General features: G+C 42.0%; 1 protein-coding gene across 1 annotated transcript; it reads left to right on the forward strand.

Moving 5' to 3' along the window:
• The first annotated feature begins 524 nt into the window (after positions 1-524).
• Positions 525-17,316, forward strand: ube2ql1 (ubiquitin conjugating enzyme E2 QL1). Its single transcript, XM_006806656.3, has 3 exons — positions 525-743; positions 1,434-2,397; positions 13,924-17,316. Exons 2-3 carry the CDS (start codon positions 1,651-1,653, stop codon positions 14,053-14,055), a joined length of 879 nt encoding a protein of 292 aa, XP_006806719.1. The 5' UTR covers positions 525-743; positions 1,434-1,650; the 3' UTR covers positions 14,056-17,316.
• The last annotated feature ends 3,419 nt before the right edge of the window (positions 17,317-20,735 follow it).

Raw genomic sequence — 20,735 nt, forward strand, 5'->3', positions numbered from 1 at the left:
GGACAAAAGGCATCCATAAAGTGAAAGTAAAGGCCAGTGACGCAGGCGTTACACCATCCCGGCATCTTCCTTCTCCTTAACCTCTCCTCTCTCAGAACACCAAGTTAGCCAGAATAAACCAGGAAGTAATCAATTTTCCATCAAAATAGAAGCAATGTTGTGATAACAAATACGGCGCATTGCATAACAGTGGCTAAATTTGGAATATAATAATAAAAATGTGAATATTTAGTAACTTGAAAACTGTCCTCAAACCCGACCCTATATTTTTGTAATGGATTGCCACACACACACCTTATTCCCTGGCTTTTGAATTCACCATGAAAAGCAGATAAGCTGGACTATAAGAAATCGAGGTTGTTCATCGGATTTCTTGTGTTGCACCTGGCGCTCGTCAGCTGGAACACGGTGCCTTTACCCCTTCATACATGATCTCACACGGTTTGCTTCAAGCTGGGCTTTTATTTTGAAATGTAACGTCGCCGGTGCAGAGCAGACCGGCTGAAGAAGGATTACCGGGGGCTGGCTCGTCCTCGGCTGCATTAAAGCCGAAGCTACCGCAGCTGCACACACACATACACACACACACATCAAAGGCTCTCCTTCTCCTCCTCGCTGCAGCTCTCGCAGACAGCGGATCAGCTGGATGGTATAACCCTCTCTCCTTTTTTTGGTATTTTTGTTTCTTCCGTTTTTTTACGCACACAGAGCGGGACATTAAACGGAAATTTCAGCAGACCACGGTAAGAACAGGCTGAATTTTGTGTGTGTGTGTGCAGTGTCGGGTTTGTCTGTGGGCAGGAGTACACACATAAAGGAAAATTCGTTTTATTATGCACAGTGCGGGACTTCAAGTGTGCCCAGGTTCGGCTTTATGGAGACCTGTATCTGGTTGACATGGTAATTAGCCTGAGGGGTAACATATTCCACAGTGTTTATACCAGCTTGTGTGTCCTTATAGCGAAATGTTACGTCAACATATTTACATATATATATATATATATATATATGTGTGTGTGTGTGTGTGTGTGTGTGTGTGTGTGTTGATCCTCTCACAGTCGCTGTTCTATATCATGTCCTGTGGGGATCCAGTGTGTCCATTACATCAGGTTATAGCAACCTTGAAATGCAATGGCGTGTTTTTTCTTTCTACCTCTGCTCTCTGCGGCTTTTTGATTTTCCTCATACAGCCTCTTGTTTTTGACATGGTAATATGGATACTATGCAGCTTTCTCTTAAAATATCCCACACGATCACATATGTGCTTCTGCGTAACGCATCGTCCTATCACCGAACAACTGCAGTCACAGACGTGATGTCCGTCCACTTGTGGGAAACATGACTGGATTCCTCTGGTCTGTGTGAGGAAAGCGGTTTTATTCGATTGTCCATCTGGACTCATTTGTTGTCTCTCTGTTTTTCTTTGCTTTTAGTCGAAGATGAAGCACTGAGGAGAGAACTGCACAGGCTCCCCCCGGTTGTGTTCATCCTGAGGCTGCAGTGAACGGAGGAGGGGGGATTGCGGTATAAGAAGGTTAATAATCGGCATCAATAAAGGTCGTCTCTTTTAGCCCGGAACACAATCGAAAGGGTGAATCTCGCCCCTGTGCGGGGGGATCGGCGGAGCAACGTGAGTGTGTAAAAAAAATTATGGCCACCCTACTGCGAAAGATCGGTCTGATCCGTCTGCACGACCGAGACACCGAGGACCCAAAGCACCATCAGGGCTCGTTAAAGGGGAGCAAAGGAAACCAGAAAAACAACACCAGCAAACACTGTCAGACCGCCAACGAGACCAACATCCTGAGCACTCCGGAGATTAAAGCGAGGAAGCTGGACCAGCACGGCAAGGACAAGCCGTCCGGCAAGGATAAGCAGGTCAAGGATGCGAAGGAAAAGCAGCAGACGGGAGGAGGTGGTGGCGGCGGTGGAGGAGGAGGAGGAGGCGTAGGAGGAGGCGGCAGTAAAGCTACCAGTGCCTCCTCGATACCACCGCTGCCGCCTCATCGGCAACACTGCACCCAGGTCCGGACGCGACGGCTGATGAAGGAGCTGCAGGAGATCAGGAGGTTAGGAGACAACTTCATCACGGTGGAGCTGGTGGAGGACAACCTGTACGACTGGAACGTCAAGCTGCACCAGGTGGACAAGGACTCGGCGCTGTGGCAGGACATGAAGGAGACCAGCACAGAGTTCATACTGCTCAACGTCACCTTTCCCGATAATTTCCCCTTCTCGCCGCCGTTCATGCGGGTCCTGACGCCCCGGTTGGAGAACGGCTACGTGCTGGACGGCGGGGCCATATGCATGGAGCTGTTGACCCCCCGCGGATGGTCCAGTGCCTACACGGTGGAGGCCGTCATGAGACAGTTTGCTGCCAGCCTCGTAAAAGGACAGGTGAGGAGAAGCAGGGGCTGCTGGGTGAGGGTCCTTGCTTGGAATATCATCAACCATCTGTAGCAGATCTATTACTATTACTGATGCTGATTCGTGCGTAATTGTGGCACTTTTACGCTCAGGTGCAGCAGCTTTTAGACTTAGAGAGAGTTTGAAATCTGTGTTCTTGGCCATTCTTTGTTTTCTAACGTAAAACAGCCTCCGCTTAAGCTTCTCGAGGCATGTTTGTCACAAAGATTGCTGAATTAGCACATTTCTCTTTTAATTGCGTCGTGGAACTACACCCCACCGAACTACAATGTAATTCTATTTAAAAATAGTGTTCATTCTCTACATCCAGCCTATTTATAGCATGTTCTGTCATTTTCTGTCAATGCATGGCTGTGATGTCTTAGATCCTCACACCCCTCCTCTCTGCTGTGAGCAAACCCCTCATTGTCAGTATTATTCATCTTTATGTGACTTTCCTGCGGCCATTTCACGCAGTCTCTCCTTTATGCATCAGCTCTCCGTCTGCAGTTGTGCCGTGCTCTCCCTTTTTCCTTTTCCTTTTTTATCACCTCCGTGATAGCACCCTTTGACAACAAAGACCCGCTCCCGTGCGATGGAAAAGTCTCTTTGCATGCTCTAACGCGGTCTAACTCAACTCTGCAGTCCTGTTAGGCTTTTCTAATCTATCGTTCGCGATGGTGGGCAGGGAGATAAGTGGATGAACAAAACAGAGGCGGCAGGTTGCCTGCCTAGTAGACCTGAGTGACTTAGAGTGTCTGGATTATGTAATCCTGTCAAATCTGGGTTTTTTTTTTACATCCTCAGTGCACCGCAGCAGCAGCAGCTCTTCAATTCCAGCGGAAATGGCTGCTTCTCTAAACGCATCTGCCTGCTCTAACCGTTTAGTTTGAGTAGATATTCTGTTCTCCGGCCAGATAAGATTCGGTTTTTTCTTTAATGCGTTTCAGCTCTTTTTGATCTGTACACTCTACACCCCCCCCCCCCCCCCCCCCTTCTCGCTGACTCGGGCTCTTTTGGAATCAGCAGTGGGACATTGCTGATGTATTAAACCTTATGTAAACTGTCACTGCATTGGCCTGCGCTAACCCCCTTTTTTTTGCCTTTGATGACATAACAAAACGTCATTCCTGAGTCATTTGTGGTCATTTAGAATCTGTCATGAAGAGAGGTCCTGAGGTCAAAAATAGGCCTGCAGTGTGTGTGTGTGTGTGTGTGTGTGTCTGTGTGTACATCTTGATTTACTGCTTGATGAGAGGAGGTTGCAGCTCTGCAGTGTCTCCTAATTATGGTGCAGCGTCTTCCTTATCCGGCTTGCTAATGGAAACAATATTGATTAATTATTCCTGTGTGTGTGTGTGTGTGTGTGTGTGTGGCTCTTCTCCTCTTTTGTACATCTCCACAGGCACTCGTATGTACCCCGTCCTAGTTTTCAGAGAGGTGTAATGGTCTCTTACTCATGACAGACAGAACACACGCACGCGTGTCTATAAATAACTAAACACACAGGATATATTTATTTGTCCTTGGCCACCGGTTCCCTGTAACAACAGTGATGAGGCCAGTTTAGAAGCTTCCTCCCTATTTTTAGTGTTAGAGGATACACAGATGACACGGTGCTGAGCTGAGAGTCAACAGAGATACATGTGTCTCCACCTGCAGACGCGAGGAAGCACAGACACACACACACCATCACACCAGCTGGGATGGGGGGAAATCGAGCTTAATATAGGTGTTTTTGTAATGACATCCAATTGTGTAAATGATATGTTGCTGTTTGTGTAGTAGAGTTCAGGCAGTATACCGATGGTACTATAATCCATCCTCTTGCAAGTTCTCAAAGCAGACGTGCCTTTACTCTTAATTTGCAAACAAATCTGAAGTTCCACCAAATTTTCTCTTTCTCTGGGTCACTGTGCAAAATGTAAAGAAAAACCAAATGCACACACAAAAATAAAAAGAGAAATTTGACTTTGTTTTTTAAAAAATGTCTCTTTTTAAAGCAAGCAGTGAGTTTCGAAAAAGTTGTTGCATCATGTCTTCTTTTAAAGCTGTGTAAGTGTTTGGGAACTGGGGAGAACACCTGCTGTGGTTTTGACAGTGAACCGTTGTTTTCTCATTCTTGGTTAAAGTGAAGATCTCAGCTCCTCTGCAGTTCATGGCCTCCTTATTTTTTTGTTGTATAATAAGCCTTGTCCTTTCAGCTGCTCCTTTATTTCCCAAGTGGGCCCTACAGCAGATGGATTTGCATGTTTGATTTAGCACAGTTTTTATGGCAAATGCATTTCCCGATGAAACCCTGCCATTTATCAAGACTTGGGACTGGGACGAGTACACTGACCTGTGACCTCTTGGGTGTTTCCTCTCATTATTTAAAAAGGGGGCCTTTTACATGGAAGGCAAATGTGTTAACCAACTACACCTACAGGTGTGGATTGGAGGCACGTTTAACCTTTCCTGAAAAATGATGTAATCTGGATAACAACACATATGCTCCAACACCTGATTTTGTTCCATTGTCTATCCAGGTATACTTTTACTGCACTGGCAGTGTGTTTGGGCCATTGTCATGCTGAAAACTGAAGTCACTGCCAATCAGATGAAAGCCTGGCCATTGCAAGGCAAATCAAAATCTCATTTGACTTTTCCACATTCATAATTCCACCAATTTTGACAAGATTCCCAACACACACTGACTGAAATGCAGCCCCCAAACCACAACAGAGCCTCCACAATGGTTTACACATGGCTGTAGACTCATTGTTGTACATCTCTCCTGACCTCTGTACATGTTGATGATGATTTGAACCAACATAGGACCTGCTCTCACTGATTTTCAGAACTGTTTTTGTGTATCATTTTAAAAACCTCAAGACAGCCTAAACCTTCCACTTGGACCATTTCTGACCAGGCTTCAGTGAAGAGCAGATGGATGAACTGAATCCTCATGTCCTGTGTCAGGTCTTTGCTGGATTTTTTTTCCAGTTTCTAAGGACATGACTTTCAGATACAGTTCATCTCCTGTAGATAGTTTTTTAGGCCCACCACTTCTTCTTTTGTCCTCTACTTATGCAGTTTTCACAAGTTTTTTTAAGGACAATACAAACTTTGCCAAGTTTTCAGCTAATAGATCATTGGGAATCAACCTTGTTGGTACAAAAATAGCATTTTATGCCTCTCAATCTGTGCTACCATTGGTATTTTTTAATAGCATTAACTAAAAAAATTGGTACAAATTGCTGTGTTTTTGCTAGCAGCAAAGTGCCTAAGGACACTATTTAAAACTGGTTCTAGACACAACGACGGTGCATTTATATCGGCCAGTGTTAGATGTCTTAACAAACAAAAAACAAACATTCCTCTGAAAATGGTCGGATATAAGAAGTGGACTGAAAATAAGTGAAAAAGCAGCCAATGTTCAAAGAAAAGCTTTAAACGAACTTCAGAAATCCTAGAGAACTATTGCTCAACAGCTCTTTAAAAACTTATAAGAAATTCTGTCTCGTTGGAAACAAAATAAAAAGGAACAATGGGAACAAGGGGTGTCACAGCACTGCTCATACATACTGGATACATTTTTTAAAATTTTGAGAATTTCTTTGTTATTTTTCACCCTGTTTTTTCAATTGAATGAAGGATTTAACTTTACACCGTTTCCATGCTCTTGAAAAGAGGATTGTGTATTTTGCTGTCGAATTTAGTTTTAACCTGCATTATTTTAACTAAACCAGTCAAGGTTGGACAATTAATTAATTGGATTGAAGCATAATTGATAAATGATAAGAGTCTTCACTTGCAGACCTTGATTAAAGGACTATTCCAACAGTTTCACTGTTAATGTCATTTTACTAGAGATGTGGGAACCACAGGATTTTACAAAAAATATATAATTTATGAAAAAGAACTCTCCAAGCAAGAGATATTTTACTCCGCTGTCCGTGTTAGGCTTAGACAACCCTCAGATAGCACAGGTGACATCACCAGGTTGTTTGTTTAGCCCTCTGGAATCTGAAAATGCTGTTTTCACAGAATACGTCATCATCGACGTGAAGAGAAAGCGAAACTTTGTGTGTAAAATCAGGGGAATTCCCCTTTAAAACATCCCGTCTTCTTACACTGCTGCCTGCATTACGTAGTGTGGGATTCTGTGCAGATTGAGGAACCCAGCCTGGTGAAACTAGCAATCATTTACCCTTTACTGACCTCGCCATCAGTCCCACTGGGCTCCCCTTTGAGGATGATGTTGATGCCACTGATCCCCGTTTGTTTATCCCAACACTTTTTAGCACATGTCTGTGTTATGTAATCCCCCCCAGGCCTCAAAGCTGCTTCCCAACATCACTGGGGCCTTCCCTGGTCTGCCCATTGACTGATCTCTATTACGCGGCAGCCACTCTGCACAAGTGTGTCTCTCTCAATGAGCGAGTGCTTAGCTGAAATAGATAAACACTGACATGGCGCTGCATAGGCCCGGGGCACTCACCCAGACAGGCACACACCAATTTGATTGCCCACTGGTTCTCTCACGAGCAGACTTTTCTTTACTTCCTCTCTCCGTCCATCGTTGCCTGTGTCACACTGTGACTTTCTCCCAGATGACTGCAAGCACAATAGAGGTAATTGATACTCAATTTCCCTGTTTCATACTGGAGTCAAAAACCTTTAATACAGGCTTGTGCACCAGTGTACATTTCACAGTCTCCCATTCACACACTTCCTCTTTGCGCTTTGAGTATTTCGGGCTGGCGGCTGCAGACTTTCTTTATTTCGTCTCGCACAGACACACAAAAGCAGCTCATTTGCTCACAAATTCTTCCACATAACATCCAAACCAATCAGTTCACTTTGGGATAGCTTCTGCTCTGCCATCGATCTCCATGGTAATCTCACCTCTTTAACAATAGCCGGTTTCCTTTAACATATCCACCCGAGGAAGTAACCCGCCATTTTGATGTGGTGACAGCAACTATATGGCGGGACACATGGATAACGAGTCTGCATGTGATTTCAAAAGAGAATAACACCTCCCACCTCCCTGACAGAAGCCAACCGGAACATTATTTGTGCTTGTCAGCCTGGTTAATCTGTATTCAGGCCTCTGGCAGCAGAGGGAAGCTGAGCAGGTGAAACCCTGTCAGTTTGTTTTACATTTTAAAGGATGTGTTGATCCATTGTCTGAGAAAAGAAGAGAATGTCCTTTAAAGTGGGTTTTTTAGTTAAAGAGAAACAGAAAACAAATCCCAAGGCAACATTGCGTATAATATCTCATCTGAGTGAGTCACCCGGTGAGTCATGCATTCAGTTCTTCAAAACAAGTGGAATGATAAAAGATTCACCGTGATGGTAAAGTTTCTTCTACCAAAGCACTAATCAGCTTTAAAAATCACGATTGTCTTCAATGTTCAGATGAGATCAGCCGCATTCTCCTTGGTTCCAGCTGTCTGACTTCATTTCAAGTGTTTCAATATGAGATTAAATGACTTGTCATAATGGACATTTCTAATTGGGATCGATGTCGAGACTGATGAAAGTAATCGGACGAGGTTTTTTTAAACGTGTCTGCTGGAGAGACAGAGTGACAAACGTAGAGGCAGAGTGAGTGTCGCTAAGCCTCGCAGTGAAATGAGGCCACTGTTGCTACATGAATGGAAACTCTAACCCTAATCTCCAGATCATTCAGCGTTACCACCTCACCTCCCTTTAGCTATTCTTTATTGACCCAGAATAGCCGAGCAAGGATGCATGGCGCACGGTTACGGTTCACCAGATGTCAGGGGCGCTGAGAATTAATGTCCTAAATTCAGCATCTTGTTTAAGGACATGACCGTTTTCACAGGTTCCAAAGGTCCATTAGGTCCCCTTTAAATTTAAATGCTAGTGATGAGGCAGAAAAAGTAGCACGACCCGATATCTTTTGGCTCCTTGAGTAAGACGGTGCTACATGGGAACACGACGTCGAATGCAAGCTCCAAAAATGAATGCTTTTCTTTCTCGATGTTTTTTGCTAACACACAAGTTAAAAAAGCACCACAAGTACGAATCATGTAACTCATATTAACTGAAGCAACTCATAGAGGGTTTGTGTGTGTTTGTGTAGGTAAATTACTAAGAAGTGTTGGCATAGTATGGGTATAGCAAGAGTCCTGCTGGAGGTTTCTTCCTGTTAAAAGGGAGTTTTTCCTTCCCACTGTCGCCAAAGTGCTTGCTCATAGGGGGTCATATGATTGTTGGGTTTTTCTCTGTATCTATGAAGCACCTTGAGGCGACTTTTGTTGTGATTTGGCGCTATATAAATAAAATTGAATTGAATTGAGTTGAATTAACAAAAATGACTGTTAATTGCAAGTACTAACTTCTAACTTCTGGTAATTTATTGCTCAGACTGTCATGTAGTTATTATATTCACATTTATGATATATTTTTATTGTTTATCTGTAGTGTAGTATGACTGGGGGTTGGGTGGGCAAGAAAATACAATTTCAAAAATCTATGCACATCACATTTTCTTAAGCTGTCCAATGGGCTGGATTCGAGTGCTCACCAGGCTGATTCTGCCTCCGGGCTTTATGTTTGACACCCCTGCTATTAATGTTTTGTACCAATTAAAAGGAAGATAATTGGTGAGTGTCTGAGGTCTTAAAGAAGCATGTTAGCATGTTTCAGCGTTTGTGCTAAGCTAAACTAGCTAGCCACTAGCTGTTGCTTCACAAACTGTATGCAGAGAAGTATTAATCTTATTTTTTTACTCTTGGAAAGAACTCAAACAAGCCAAATTCCCAAAACTATTCAATTAAGCAGCAGACTGAAAAGGAATACTGAAAAAAAAAGATCACGGCCACTTTGTTCAGGCTCTCGGATGTCACGTTCCTACAACAATGACAACCGTCCTTAACTGCAGAAAACTGACTCCACAGAAGCGTAGTATACCTGACGGATTAATGTTCCGGCTATGGGGGTATAATTTTTCTGCACTGCACTGCAGCATGCAGAGGTGCTCACCAAGTGAGGGAATTGTGTTAGTATTGGTTTCAGTGGAAAGCCTCGGTGCCTCCCTGCCAAGAACAATGCTACGGGTAAAGGGAAGTGGTGCAGTGTGTCATAGTGTGTAGAGTACCCAGTATTTTCCTGTGAATCACCACAAAATTTAACCTACAGTTTGACCAGTGTACGTAGAGCCACTGTGCAGTCAAATTTGTGGCTCTCCCGTGTTTCTCAGGTGATTGTATTACATTAAAAAAAAAGCTAGTGACACTGGTATGAGTCACACCTTTGTCCAGGCTGTGGTGTCATGGCATTGAATGTCTCCCTATATATTTGTTTTTCAGCATTAAGTGAGTTGTTTCTTTTCCATTCATCCTCCTACACAGCTTTCTTCAGGGAAGACTTACTGCCAGTAACAGAAAAGGCAGCTTTATCATTTCAGTTGACGCCTACTCTTCTTTCCTCCATATCCCCCCTTCCACACACACACACACACACACACACACACACACACACACACACACACACACACACACACATTTATTATTAGTCGTGTGAAGGAGGAAGGGCCTCAGCAGCATGGTGCCTGGTGAAAATCCTTAAGTCAGATATCACAGTGCTTTTCATTATGCACAAGGCAGTTAAATGGCTCTTTGTGTATATGTTCTGTCGTATATACACACATTTTCATCATTTAGTGCCATAGGTGCTTCTGCTCCTCACTTATCTCCTCATTCCTCCGAGTACCAGAGGGTGTATTTTTACTTCTGATTGAACCTGACGTCTTAAAAGCTTTTTTTGCACGCTTTTAAACATTGATCTGTTGTTGGTCAGCCTGCTTTCAGACTATCTGTCTTGTCAACATCCCTCCTGCGGCTGTGCATTCACCATCAGCTTCATCCATGTGCATGTGTGGGCTGCGTTTCTGTCTTTCTGTGTATGGTTTGGAAAGATTTCAAAAAACTGTTTTCATGAAACGTTTGACAAGATTGCTGACAATTATGAACCTTTTGATCTGACGTTGTATATCCAAAGTATTGATATGTGCTTCTTTTTGAAGTTTTGCAAAATTATATTCTGCTTTTTAAAAATCAAAATGAATGTGCACAGGCAAAAATTATACCATAAATCAAGGATTTCTTTCATCTGCAATGAATTGGACTTGCGATAATACCACAAACAGCTGGAGGGAAATAAGCTGAAAGGTTTACGTCAGTTTTCACAGAGATTTTTGTTGCTAATCCTAAAAGTCCTTTTTTTCCTATGTGTATTATTTATTAGATGTTGAGTTTAGTTTGCTGACATATTAAACTGTTGCATTCTGCTAATCGCAGCTTTTTAAAATTTTCTATCATCATAAACTGAAACTCTTCTAGCTTTAAATCATTTTTTTCTTTTAACTTTTTCAAAAAAATATGTAAATGTCTATTATGTTACAACAATCTTCTGAATTTTATCATCAATGTCATCAAGGCTGGTTTTGTGGCACTACACATAGCTTGCGCATGCTTATTAAAAATGTAATGTAGAACTTTTGTCATAAAAAAAGAACATGAAAATATTTTATTTAAAAAAATAGCAGCATTCAAAATACATTGAAAGAAGAAAGCCTCCGTAAGTTTTATACTGCGGAAAAAAAATAGATTTGCCACCTAATGGCAAAGATCCTAGATTTAGATCATGGCTGGCGTCTAATCAATAGCTTTATAGCTCTGGATCTATCCAATTTAGTGAAAAGGAATTCATAAGTTGGGTGTTTCCTCTAGACAGCGAGCCAGTCAAACAAATGTACTGCATGAAAGTAGTGTCTTTGGCAGAGGCTGCACTTTAGCCATCAGAAAGTGAATACGTGAGTGCAACCTTTGCCAGCAGCTCGTAAATCGATATCGCTGTTTTAAAAAAAAATCACCACACTGCCAAATTTATAATTTCTTTACATTTGAAGACACACCTTTTTAATAGTCTACATTTACGACAAAATAATATCAGAAGCACATCTTGGTAGGTACCAATAAATATTTACTTTTTGGCCTTGAGTGTGAAACGCGACACAAAATAACACGAACACGTTAAATACAGTGTGAGGCTGCAGCTTAGTTTAATATAAAATATCAAACAAAACAGCAGCAAGCCTGTTTCTGTTCACAATTATGGCTAAAATATGGCTCATATATCTTGTATATTAATGTTCTCATTCTGTGGCAGGAAATACTGCTGCTGGCATCACAGAGATACACAGTAGTTTTCTTTTAAAGAGCGCCAAAGGCAGAGTTACACGGAAGAGGATTGGGACCATGGGGAAAAAAACAAAGTTGGCATGTCTTTTTTTTCTTCTTTTCCAGAATTCTGAGAAAAAAGTCAGAATTCAGAATTTGACCTTTTTTTCTGAGATTAATCTCAGAATTCTGGAAAAGAAAAAAAAAGATGTGCCCACTTTTTTTTTTTACCCCAGTGGCCCAAATCCTCTTCCGTTGAGTTACTTTAATTAGAGGAATGGTGAAGTCACAACTTTGCCTTCATTTATTGATTAAATTAGGTTTCACGTGTTGGTAACATGTAGGCATAAAAAACTGCTTGATTAGATTTAGGAAAATGTTGTGATTTGGGTTCAAAATATGTAGTTGTTTTAATATCTGTTTTGTCCAATAAGTTATTTGAGTTTTTTGATATAAAAATGCGATAGACATGCATACCAACACTGTCAGTAAAACATATCAAATGTTTCCATAAATTGTTGAAAATCACATCTGTTGCTGTCTACATGTGTAACCGGTGTGATTCTGCGTTGTGTCTGATAAAAAAGGTAAAAGAAAGAAAGACCTCCAAGTAAATAATTTGCCCACTCCAGCTCCTACGACCAAATACAAACAGTGGGGAAGAGGGTTAGCTCAACTCACCACAACTTCCAAGCTAGCAAGGAGTATATATTCATGCTAGCATTTATTCAATTCAATTCAATTCAATTCAATTCAATTTTATTTATATAGCGCCAAATCACAACAAAAGTCGCCTCAAGGCGCTTCATAGATACAGAGAAAAACCCAACAATCATATGACCCCCTATGAGCAAGCACTTTGGCGACAGTGGGAAGGAAAAACTCCCTTTTAACAGGAAGAAACCTCCGGCAGAACCAGGCTCAGGGAGGGGCGGGGCCATCTGCTGCGACCGGTTGGGGTGAGAGAAGGAAGACAGGATAAAAGACATGCTGACATTTATGGCGCCTAAAACACATTTATGATACACACATACTACACACTTATAACATCTAACAAAAACAGGCTTAATAATGACAATAATTGAACTAAAATCGCAATCAGAAACATCCAGGTGGCTAAATATGCATTATATGTGTGTTTTACAGTGTTGGAAAGAAATGACACCCACCTCTCCCACAGGGGAATTGTAGAAAAGGGGAGAGGCAAAAGGGGTACACTGTATTTATAGGATTGCACCAAAGAAGAAGAAGAAAAGAATGAGGAGGGGCTCTAACTGATAATGAACATAACTACAGGCTTGGAGGTCCTAAAAGTCAGGTATAAAAGGAATGGTTTGGGGGTTTAGAACACATTTTGGGTAATTATAACAATGTGATTTATGACCCTGTTACACATGGACTTGTTACGTTTGCACCGAACAACCATCTGTTCTATAGGAATATAGACAGAATACAGTGAGGTAAAAGCTACTCAAGTCCCCTCGGTTGTGCTTATTGACAAAGACTCATTCAGACTGATGGCAACATGTTGGCTATCTGCATTTTAAAATCAGACAGCAATTATTTGCAAACTGTTGACAGTCTCTCAGAGGGTAATTGCAGTCACTCCAAGTCAACTGATTGCAGAATGGTTGTTTCCAATCAGATGACCTCTGCAATCGCCTGAGATCACAAGTGGTCATAAGTGTGCAACACCCTCAAGCTCTAGGCAACCATTTACTTGAAGCTGCAACTCATACCAAAATGTGAAAATGTTCAATAAAATCACCAGTAGCCACCGGTTTGCTATTTTTGGTTTTTGTTTGGTTTGTTTTTTCCAATAATGTTGCTTTCCTGTTTTACTTGTGTGACTGACCAATTAGCTCTAAACTAGGAGGTAATGTTTAAGCTAAGTGTGTCTAGTTTGGACGCTTTTTCGGTTAATTTTATTTAAATTTGGTGCATGACATGAGCCCTTGTTAGTAGTGTTCCCAGCATATTTTCATTTATTTATTAAAATGTTGATATTTGGTGTCTCAGTATACAAAATAGCCACACAGAATACTGTGTTATTATGCTATATCAAGTTTTTTTTTTCCCCAGCTCTAATACCAAGACAATTTAAAGTTTTGCTACACCACTATCATTGTGTCGCTCATTGAAATTAAATTACACAACACTAATGTCTGTGTCCATCATGCCTGAAACGACAAACGTCATGTGATCAGACTCCTCATTAGTCGGCTGTTTAATTGCTTCTGTATTTTACTAATCTTTTACACATGGAGCTAACCTTATCCCCCCACCCTTTCCTTTCTCTTTGTTTCTTTATCTGTCGCAGGGCCGTATATGTAGGAAAGCCGGAAAATCTAAGAAAGCTTTCAGCCGCAAGGAAGCCGAGGCTACCTTCAAATCCCTGGTGAAGACCCACGAGAAGTACGGCTGGGTGTCTCCGCCCGTCTCTGACGGCTGAATGCCCCGGCACCGTCCCTCCGACCCCCGCGCTAGCCGGACAAACCCAGCTAGCCCCGACACGCAAAACGACACACCACGCTAACTCAACAATCTCTCATTTTCACCTTTTGCTGTTTCACTCAAGATTTTATTTTATTTTTCTGGTTTTATGTGTTATTTAATTATTTTTGTTATTTTGGATTTTGATCACCATCTCCAGAAGAGCTGACATCCAGTCATCACCGTCACTCCACCTACACCTAGAAAACAACTTTTGCTTCACCTCCCTCTCACCCAGGGATTCTTTCCCCTGTTTAGGAAAGACCTGAGAGGGCAGTGTTTGCTTGCGAGTGTGTGGGTGGGTAGGTGGGTGTGTGTATGTGTATGTCGCTGCATTGGACATCCGCTGGGAGTGTGTGCACGTGCATCGGAGTGTGCTCTACTGTGGGTGGATTTTTTTTTTCTTTTTTGAAATGCACACGCATGCATGTGCAGTGGGACAAATCGGACAGTGTGGACTTTTCCACCCATGTGAAAGACTACTGAATGAAGGAGACTCATCTCCCTCTCCTGTCCATGCAATCCCGCCCCCATTCTCCCCTCCCTTTTCCATCCCTCATTCCTTTCTTCTCTTGAACTGGCATTACGTCCCGCCATCTCTCTCTCTGTAGCTGTCGGGTCATTTACATATAAATGAAGCTGTTAATGTTTTATAGAAGGGCAGCGCACTGACGTTTAAACCCACTCATTCGCACCTTCATTTCCCCTTTTTTTTGACTGTGCCGTTGCTCACAGTTCAACGCAACATGAAGATTGTAATTTACATGGAGCTGTGCTCTCTCTTTCTCTCTCGCTCTCTCTATCTGTTTCTTTCTTTAGCTCGCTTTGTTTCCTTCTCTCCATCTCTTGTGGCTAAATTTAGAGCTCACTGTTGCGTAGATGGATATTGATTTTTAATGGAGAAAAAGAGTCACATGCTGCTTTATGCAGTAACTACTGTATGTATGATAAATAGAATGACACTCAGTCACCTCTCTCTCTCATGTTCTTGTTAGTGTGTGTGTGTGTGTAGGAGAGGAATGAAGACTATAATTCTCGCGATTTAGATACCAGATGGTACAGCTGAAGGCTAGGCCTCAGTGCGTGTGTATGTGTGCGCGTGTGAGTAAGGGAGACAACACTTAACAGAGAAAAATATGATTTACTGTGAATGACACTAAGACTTGAAGGGAGTGCTGGCTTTTTGCTAGATTACCTGCCTTCTTGTCCCGCCGTCGATGTCAGCTCCCGATTGTTATTAGCGTAAAACACGCGTGTAGCTGTGACCAAATATCTGCGCGCACACAGCCTCGTCTCTCTATTGGATGCACGCGATGGAGAAAAGGTCGGCAGAAAATACGCTTTGCCTCGCCCAGACGTTTTGCACAGCTCACACACTTGGAGCGTACACCTGCGGCCTTCGGCGGTAACACCTAGAAATTAAGACAGACAGGATGGCGTGCTGGGGTGGTGCTTTAAATTGAGTGCGCTTCAGGGCCGGATTGATGTCTGCTGAAAGCAAGAGACCGAAGGCAGGAGAACAGAGGGGTGGGAGGCAATCGCGAGAGCTTTGATCACCGCCGCCTGCTTCTTGGAAATGTCAGCTGGATTGAAAATGTCCGAAGACGGCCGCGATTACTTAAGAGGCATAGAGCTCCAACCTTTAGTATATATCTACTGTTAACTGTACGGCTGCAACAGCGTCGGTCTCAATCAGCCGAGGGGGCCCGCTAGCCGCAGACTAGCTATCTCTCCATTCTGTCCAGTGAGCTCTGTTTGTTTTGCTTGCCGCCAGTTAAATGTCAGAGGGAAGGCTGCTAATTGGTCTGACATTTCAGCAGAGCGTCATTAGAGGAGACCGCGAGCGCACACGGATGGACGATGTCAGAGCTCCCGCTCGGCTCTGACATTTTGTCACTTTCTTCTCCTGCCTTAATTTTTGGAGGGATGGGGGTTTGGCAAGGTGAAGGCAGGCAGGCAGGTGAGGGGTACTGGAGCCAGCTCCCAGCTCAGCGGTCCTCGACCATGGGATTTTCAAAAATCGCAGAGCCAGCGTGCCGCATTCGGATCAGGTCATATCTCGTCCCGACGCTCCCTTCGAGTCGCGGTCGACAGCAAGTCTGGGTTTGAGTGCACGTGTGAGCACATATGTGTGTCACACTCCCATCATGAAAAAAATAATAAAGAAACAGAAACATCACCATCTGGTATGTGATCATGTACGAAAGCGCGTTAGTCCTCTTTTGAATTTGGCTAGTCATTTCAGGGTCGGTCGTATAGTGATCTCTCGGCTTTGTCAGCAGAGAAAACTGTAAACTGAATTATTATGACAAAATATCTCAAACAGCTGAGTGTTTGCTGGTTTCAAGAGAATACTTTTGTGATATAGTTTAGATCGGTAGTTTGCAGACACTAACTGGGTGAACTGATTATGTTGTAATATATCTGCATGTGATGTGATTGGTAGCTAGCTACTGTATCTCTTTTTTTTTCAAGAAAAGTGAGAAAAATATGGGGAAAAAAACAAAAAAATGCAAATGCTTCTCTTTTCTTGGTATATATTTTCTCTCTCTTTTTGGTTCTGTACTGTATGTATTTTTCTTTTCTTTCTAAGCGTCCTAAAAATGTCACATTGTGTTATATGAATGTTTGTGTTTTAATTTATTTGTGGTTTGCCAAAATGAAGATTTGAAGCATGTTGCAGGTACTGTCACAAGAAAACGAGAAGAAAAAAAACCCTACTAAGAATGATAGCCTATGTATTTGTGTGATCAGAGATTTGGGGAGGGGGCTGGGGTGGAGGGCGGGTACAGGCAGCAAAGAAGGACAGAAGGCAGTGAAGCCTCGAGATTATAAAGGGAGTATTTTTGGGAGTGTGTCAAAGTGGAGTCAAGAAAGTGACATGGTGCTCCCTTGAATACTTTCTGGTGCCCTCCATGATGTCACTACTGTCCCTTTCCCCATTGATCCTGCTCTCTAAACAGCGATTTGGTTTGTGGGTAATGCAGTCAACACAAACATCTGAAGTCCCACGAGTCACAGATCGGAGCTCAGTGTGACCTCCCTATGCTTCAAATCAAACTTCTTAAGGGAATCTGACCTGTGATGAGTTACCCTGGGTCACTTCGTCCCACTTCTGACTTGAGTGTTTAGTCCAGACCGAGGTCTTACAAGTTCAAAAAGGTGAAAGGTCATTGCAAGACCAAACAGGAATGTGCAATAAAAGTTACAGCTTATTCAACCTCTGCTGATTTGTTGGTTTGTTTTTCGAGCTAATGTCACATCTGGGAGCTTTCTTAAACATCCTAAAGACACACTTCCATCTGCTGTGTCCTCAGCCTGGCCCCTGCATTGGCCTACTTTCATTTACTGCAGCTGACATTCATGGTAAGGACAGACTGTAATCACCCATCCTTGTCTCCTCGGCTAGTTCCTAGACAGTGTTCCCTCTGTATGGCCAAGTGTGGTTAACCGAATATGGCAGGTAGTGGACATCTGTAGATGGATGTGTTAAAGACAGTGCAAAGTTTGTTTAAGGTGAGATGGTTAAATGATACACACTGTAGAAAAGAATAACATAAAAAATCCTTTTATTTATTTACTTTTTACACTGGATCTCATTCCTGATCATTAGCTGTGATAATGATCAGAAATTGCACTTCTGGGCTTATGACAGTAAGAACATAAAGCAGAAGTGTTAGCCAACTTCAAATTAACTGTAAAATCAGACCTAATTCACTTCTCATTACAATTTTGCTGCCTGGGTTTGACCTCTTGTACTCTACCTATCGTAGCTGTGCAGCCACGTTTTCTTAGCAGTGATAAAATAATAGCATTCCTATCTTTGGTGTGTTCACATTTACTTTCACTTACAAAGAACGTAGAAAGCACAGCTAAGCACAGCAAAGACATTAATTAAAAAGAGTGACTTAAAACTCCATGAAAAACAGCTGATCTATCACAATAATCTATAACTAATACAGCACAACTAGTTCAAACAAACAGGAAATTTTACTCATTTTAGCTGATTTCAACTCTTTTTCAAAATATTTATTCCACAAATTTTATATAAATATTCATGATGTATTTCAATTCAGATACTTCTTTCAGTAGATTTTTTTATGTACTACACCATGTATGGTGTATTTTGACTATGTAGAGCTTCAAATCAAACATAGCAAATTTTGCAATTACCAGAACTTTGACTGTCATGCTAGTTAGTTGATTTTCAGGAAAATTTGCAACTTGCCAAGCCTTTAACTGCACATGATGCTCACTTTGTCCCTAATGAAGATGATAATTTTAATACAAAAACACCCAACCCAGTGTAATGTGTGGTTGTACCTTCAATAACAGAAAAAAGGCTCGTCACTGTTAGCTTGCTAGCTAGCTTCGGTACCAGATGCAGCAGGAAGATGTTTCTTTCTGCTGCATCTGAAAATTGGTTGGCGGACTCTCTATTTCCTCTACGTAGACAAGATAGTAACAGCTGAGGTTACCATTAAAAGTGTATAGCCTTTCACGCTTGGCTTTTTTACTGCGTATTGTAGTAATCATACAGGGAGTAGCTATAGTCGTTAGCGTTTATACATTTAGAAATATTAGCTTAACTATGGAAGTATGTGGGTTCACACAGCTAACTAAACAAGGTGACTTTCTTTTGATGTAGCTGCACTAACTTTTCTCATGACAGACAGACCAGAGAAAGCACAGGTGTAAAATGATTGTTGAATTCAAATTAGCTTTTTGAGTTTGAGGATTCTGGATTCTTATGATAGATATAAGTGGAATCAGTCATACCAGCCAGTTATTTATTCCATATTTAGCAGTGAGTCAAACAAAACTTTGTCATGTCATTAAGTTACGTGTGAGCTATTTACGTCAAATGACATGTGAAACAAAATCTGTGAACTAAACATAACATTTGCAGAGGGATGATGAAATTAATTAAACATATGAAAATTAGGGGTGCAACGATACACAAAATTCACGGTTCGGTTCGATATTTTTTCGATACAAAAAAATGTTCATGCTTTTTAAATTTGTCATTTATTAAAATTACAAATATATATTTTAACTCAAAAGTACAGTTTTTAAATTTAATGTTGCTGAAACAACAAAGTAATAAAAAAAATACATCTCTCTGATCGAGAAATCACTCATCTTTGGAAAAGAGAGTTTATTACAGAGAAATGTCTCTTTCCAAAATAAAAGCTATACTATACGCTTCTTCTCAGCAGCATATTAAACATATCAGGTCCCCATAAGGAGAATCATGTGCTAACGGCTGTCTAAATGACTCGGGTAAAGTTTGTAGCATGCGTTCTTGTTGTTTTTGTCTGCTTCCACTTGTCTTTGCACTAGGATGCTGTCGGAGTAAATGTGCAGTCATATCCATTGTGTTCCCACTAGTGCTGTCAGCGTTAATCTCGTTGAAATGAGGTTAACGCCACAACACGGCAAATCTCCGTTAACGAGGTACCGCGGAACGCCCCGTGCGCGGGGCTGGACGGCCAACACGTTAACGAGCTAACTGCGCTAACGCACTAGTTCCCACCAAGTTTGAGCATTGCGTGGCACATCCGACATACTGTTTTACTTTTGTCCATGACATGCTTACCTTCAGGGTCATACTTCACATGAAAACCAAAATAGTTCCAAAGGCCAGATCTGAATGAGGGTGGGGGAGGTTCAATTTGCCATGTTGCAAGGAGAGCTTAGCTTCTGTCTCGCTAGCTTGTCCTGCGCTCAGTGAATCTGCGTTCGACTACTCCGCCTAGGCTGCACTGTCGAGCGCAGATCCACTGAGCGCTCAACACAGACAGCACCGTCAGAAGGAAAGTTGATAAAATATATGTATCGAACGGTTCAATATCGATACCAGTATTGTTGCACCCCTAATGAAAATCAAAACAATTGTGATTTATGAAATGAAAAGACTGATATTTAATTTTCCTGAAACTATCTTTTTTCATGCGTATCTATATGTTTTTGTGTACAAGAAAAAGAACAGAGAGGTATCTGAGGAAATGAGGAGTAAGGTCAAGCTGAAGTATAAAAGGCCATTTCACGGATCTTAGTGAACCTGGATATATCCATAAAATTAAAACTGACCCCAGACTGAGCAGGGTGAGAATTTGATTGGTGGAAAAAGAAAAAAACAAAAGATACAAAATAACTTCCAAGATCATGTTACAAATGCTTTCCCAATAAAAGTGTAGCATAGAGTGAAAAATGCACATTGACAAACAATGATGCTTCCAGAAACCACAATGCATTGTTGTGCATTGAACACGGTGCCCTGAATAACTGCAGAGCACACTAAAATTTGTAGATTATCAAGGTGATCTGTAGTGAAATACCCTAGATCTGTCTCAGCTGCAGGCCAATTCTCCGTCAACAGAATAATGACCTGAATTTATAAAAACGCAACATTAGATTTCAAATCCTGATTTGTCCTGATCCTGGGGCGATCGTGGCTCAAGAGTTAGGAGTTCATCTTGTAATCGGAAGGTTGCCGGTTCGAGCCCCGGCTCAGACAGTCTCGGTCGTTGTGTCCTTGGGCAAGACGCTTCGCCTACTGGTGTTGGCCAGAAGGCACGATATTGCAGCCTCGCTTCTGTCAGTCTGCCCCAGGGCAGCTGTTTTTAGTTGAAGCTT

This window comes from Neolamprologus brichardi, chromosome 22, assembly GCF_056152115.1.
Source record: "Neolamprologus brichardi isolate AB-2024 chromosome 22, ASM5615211v1, whole genome shotgun sequence".
Classification (NCBI taxonomy): Eukaryota; Metazoa; Chordata; class Actinopteri; order Cichliformes; family Cichlidae; genus Neolamprologus; species Neolamprologus brichardi.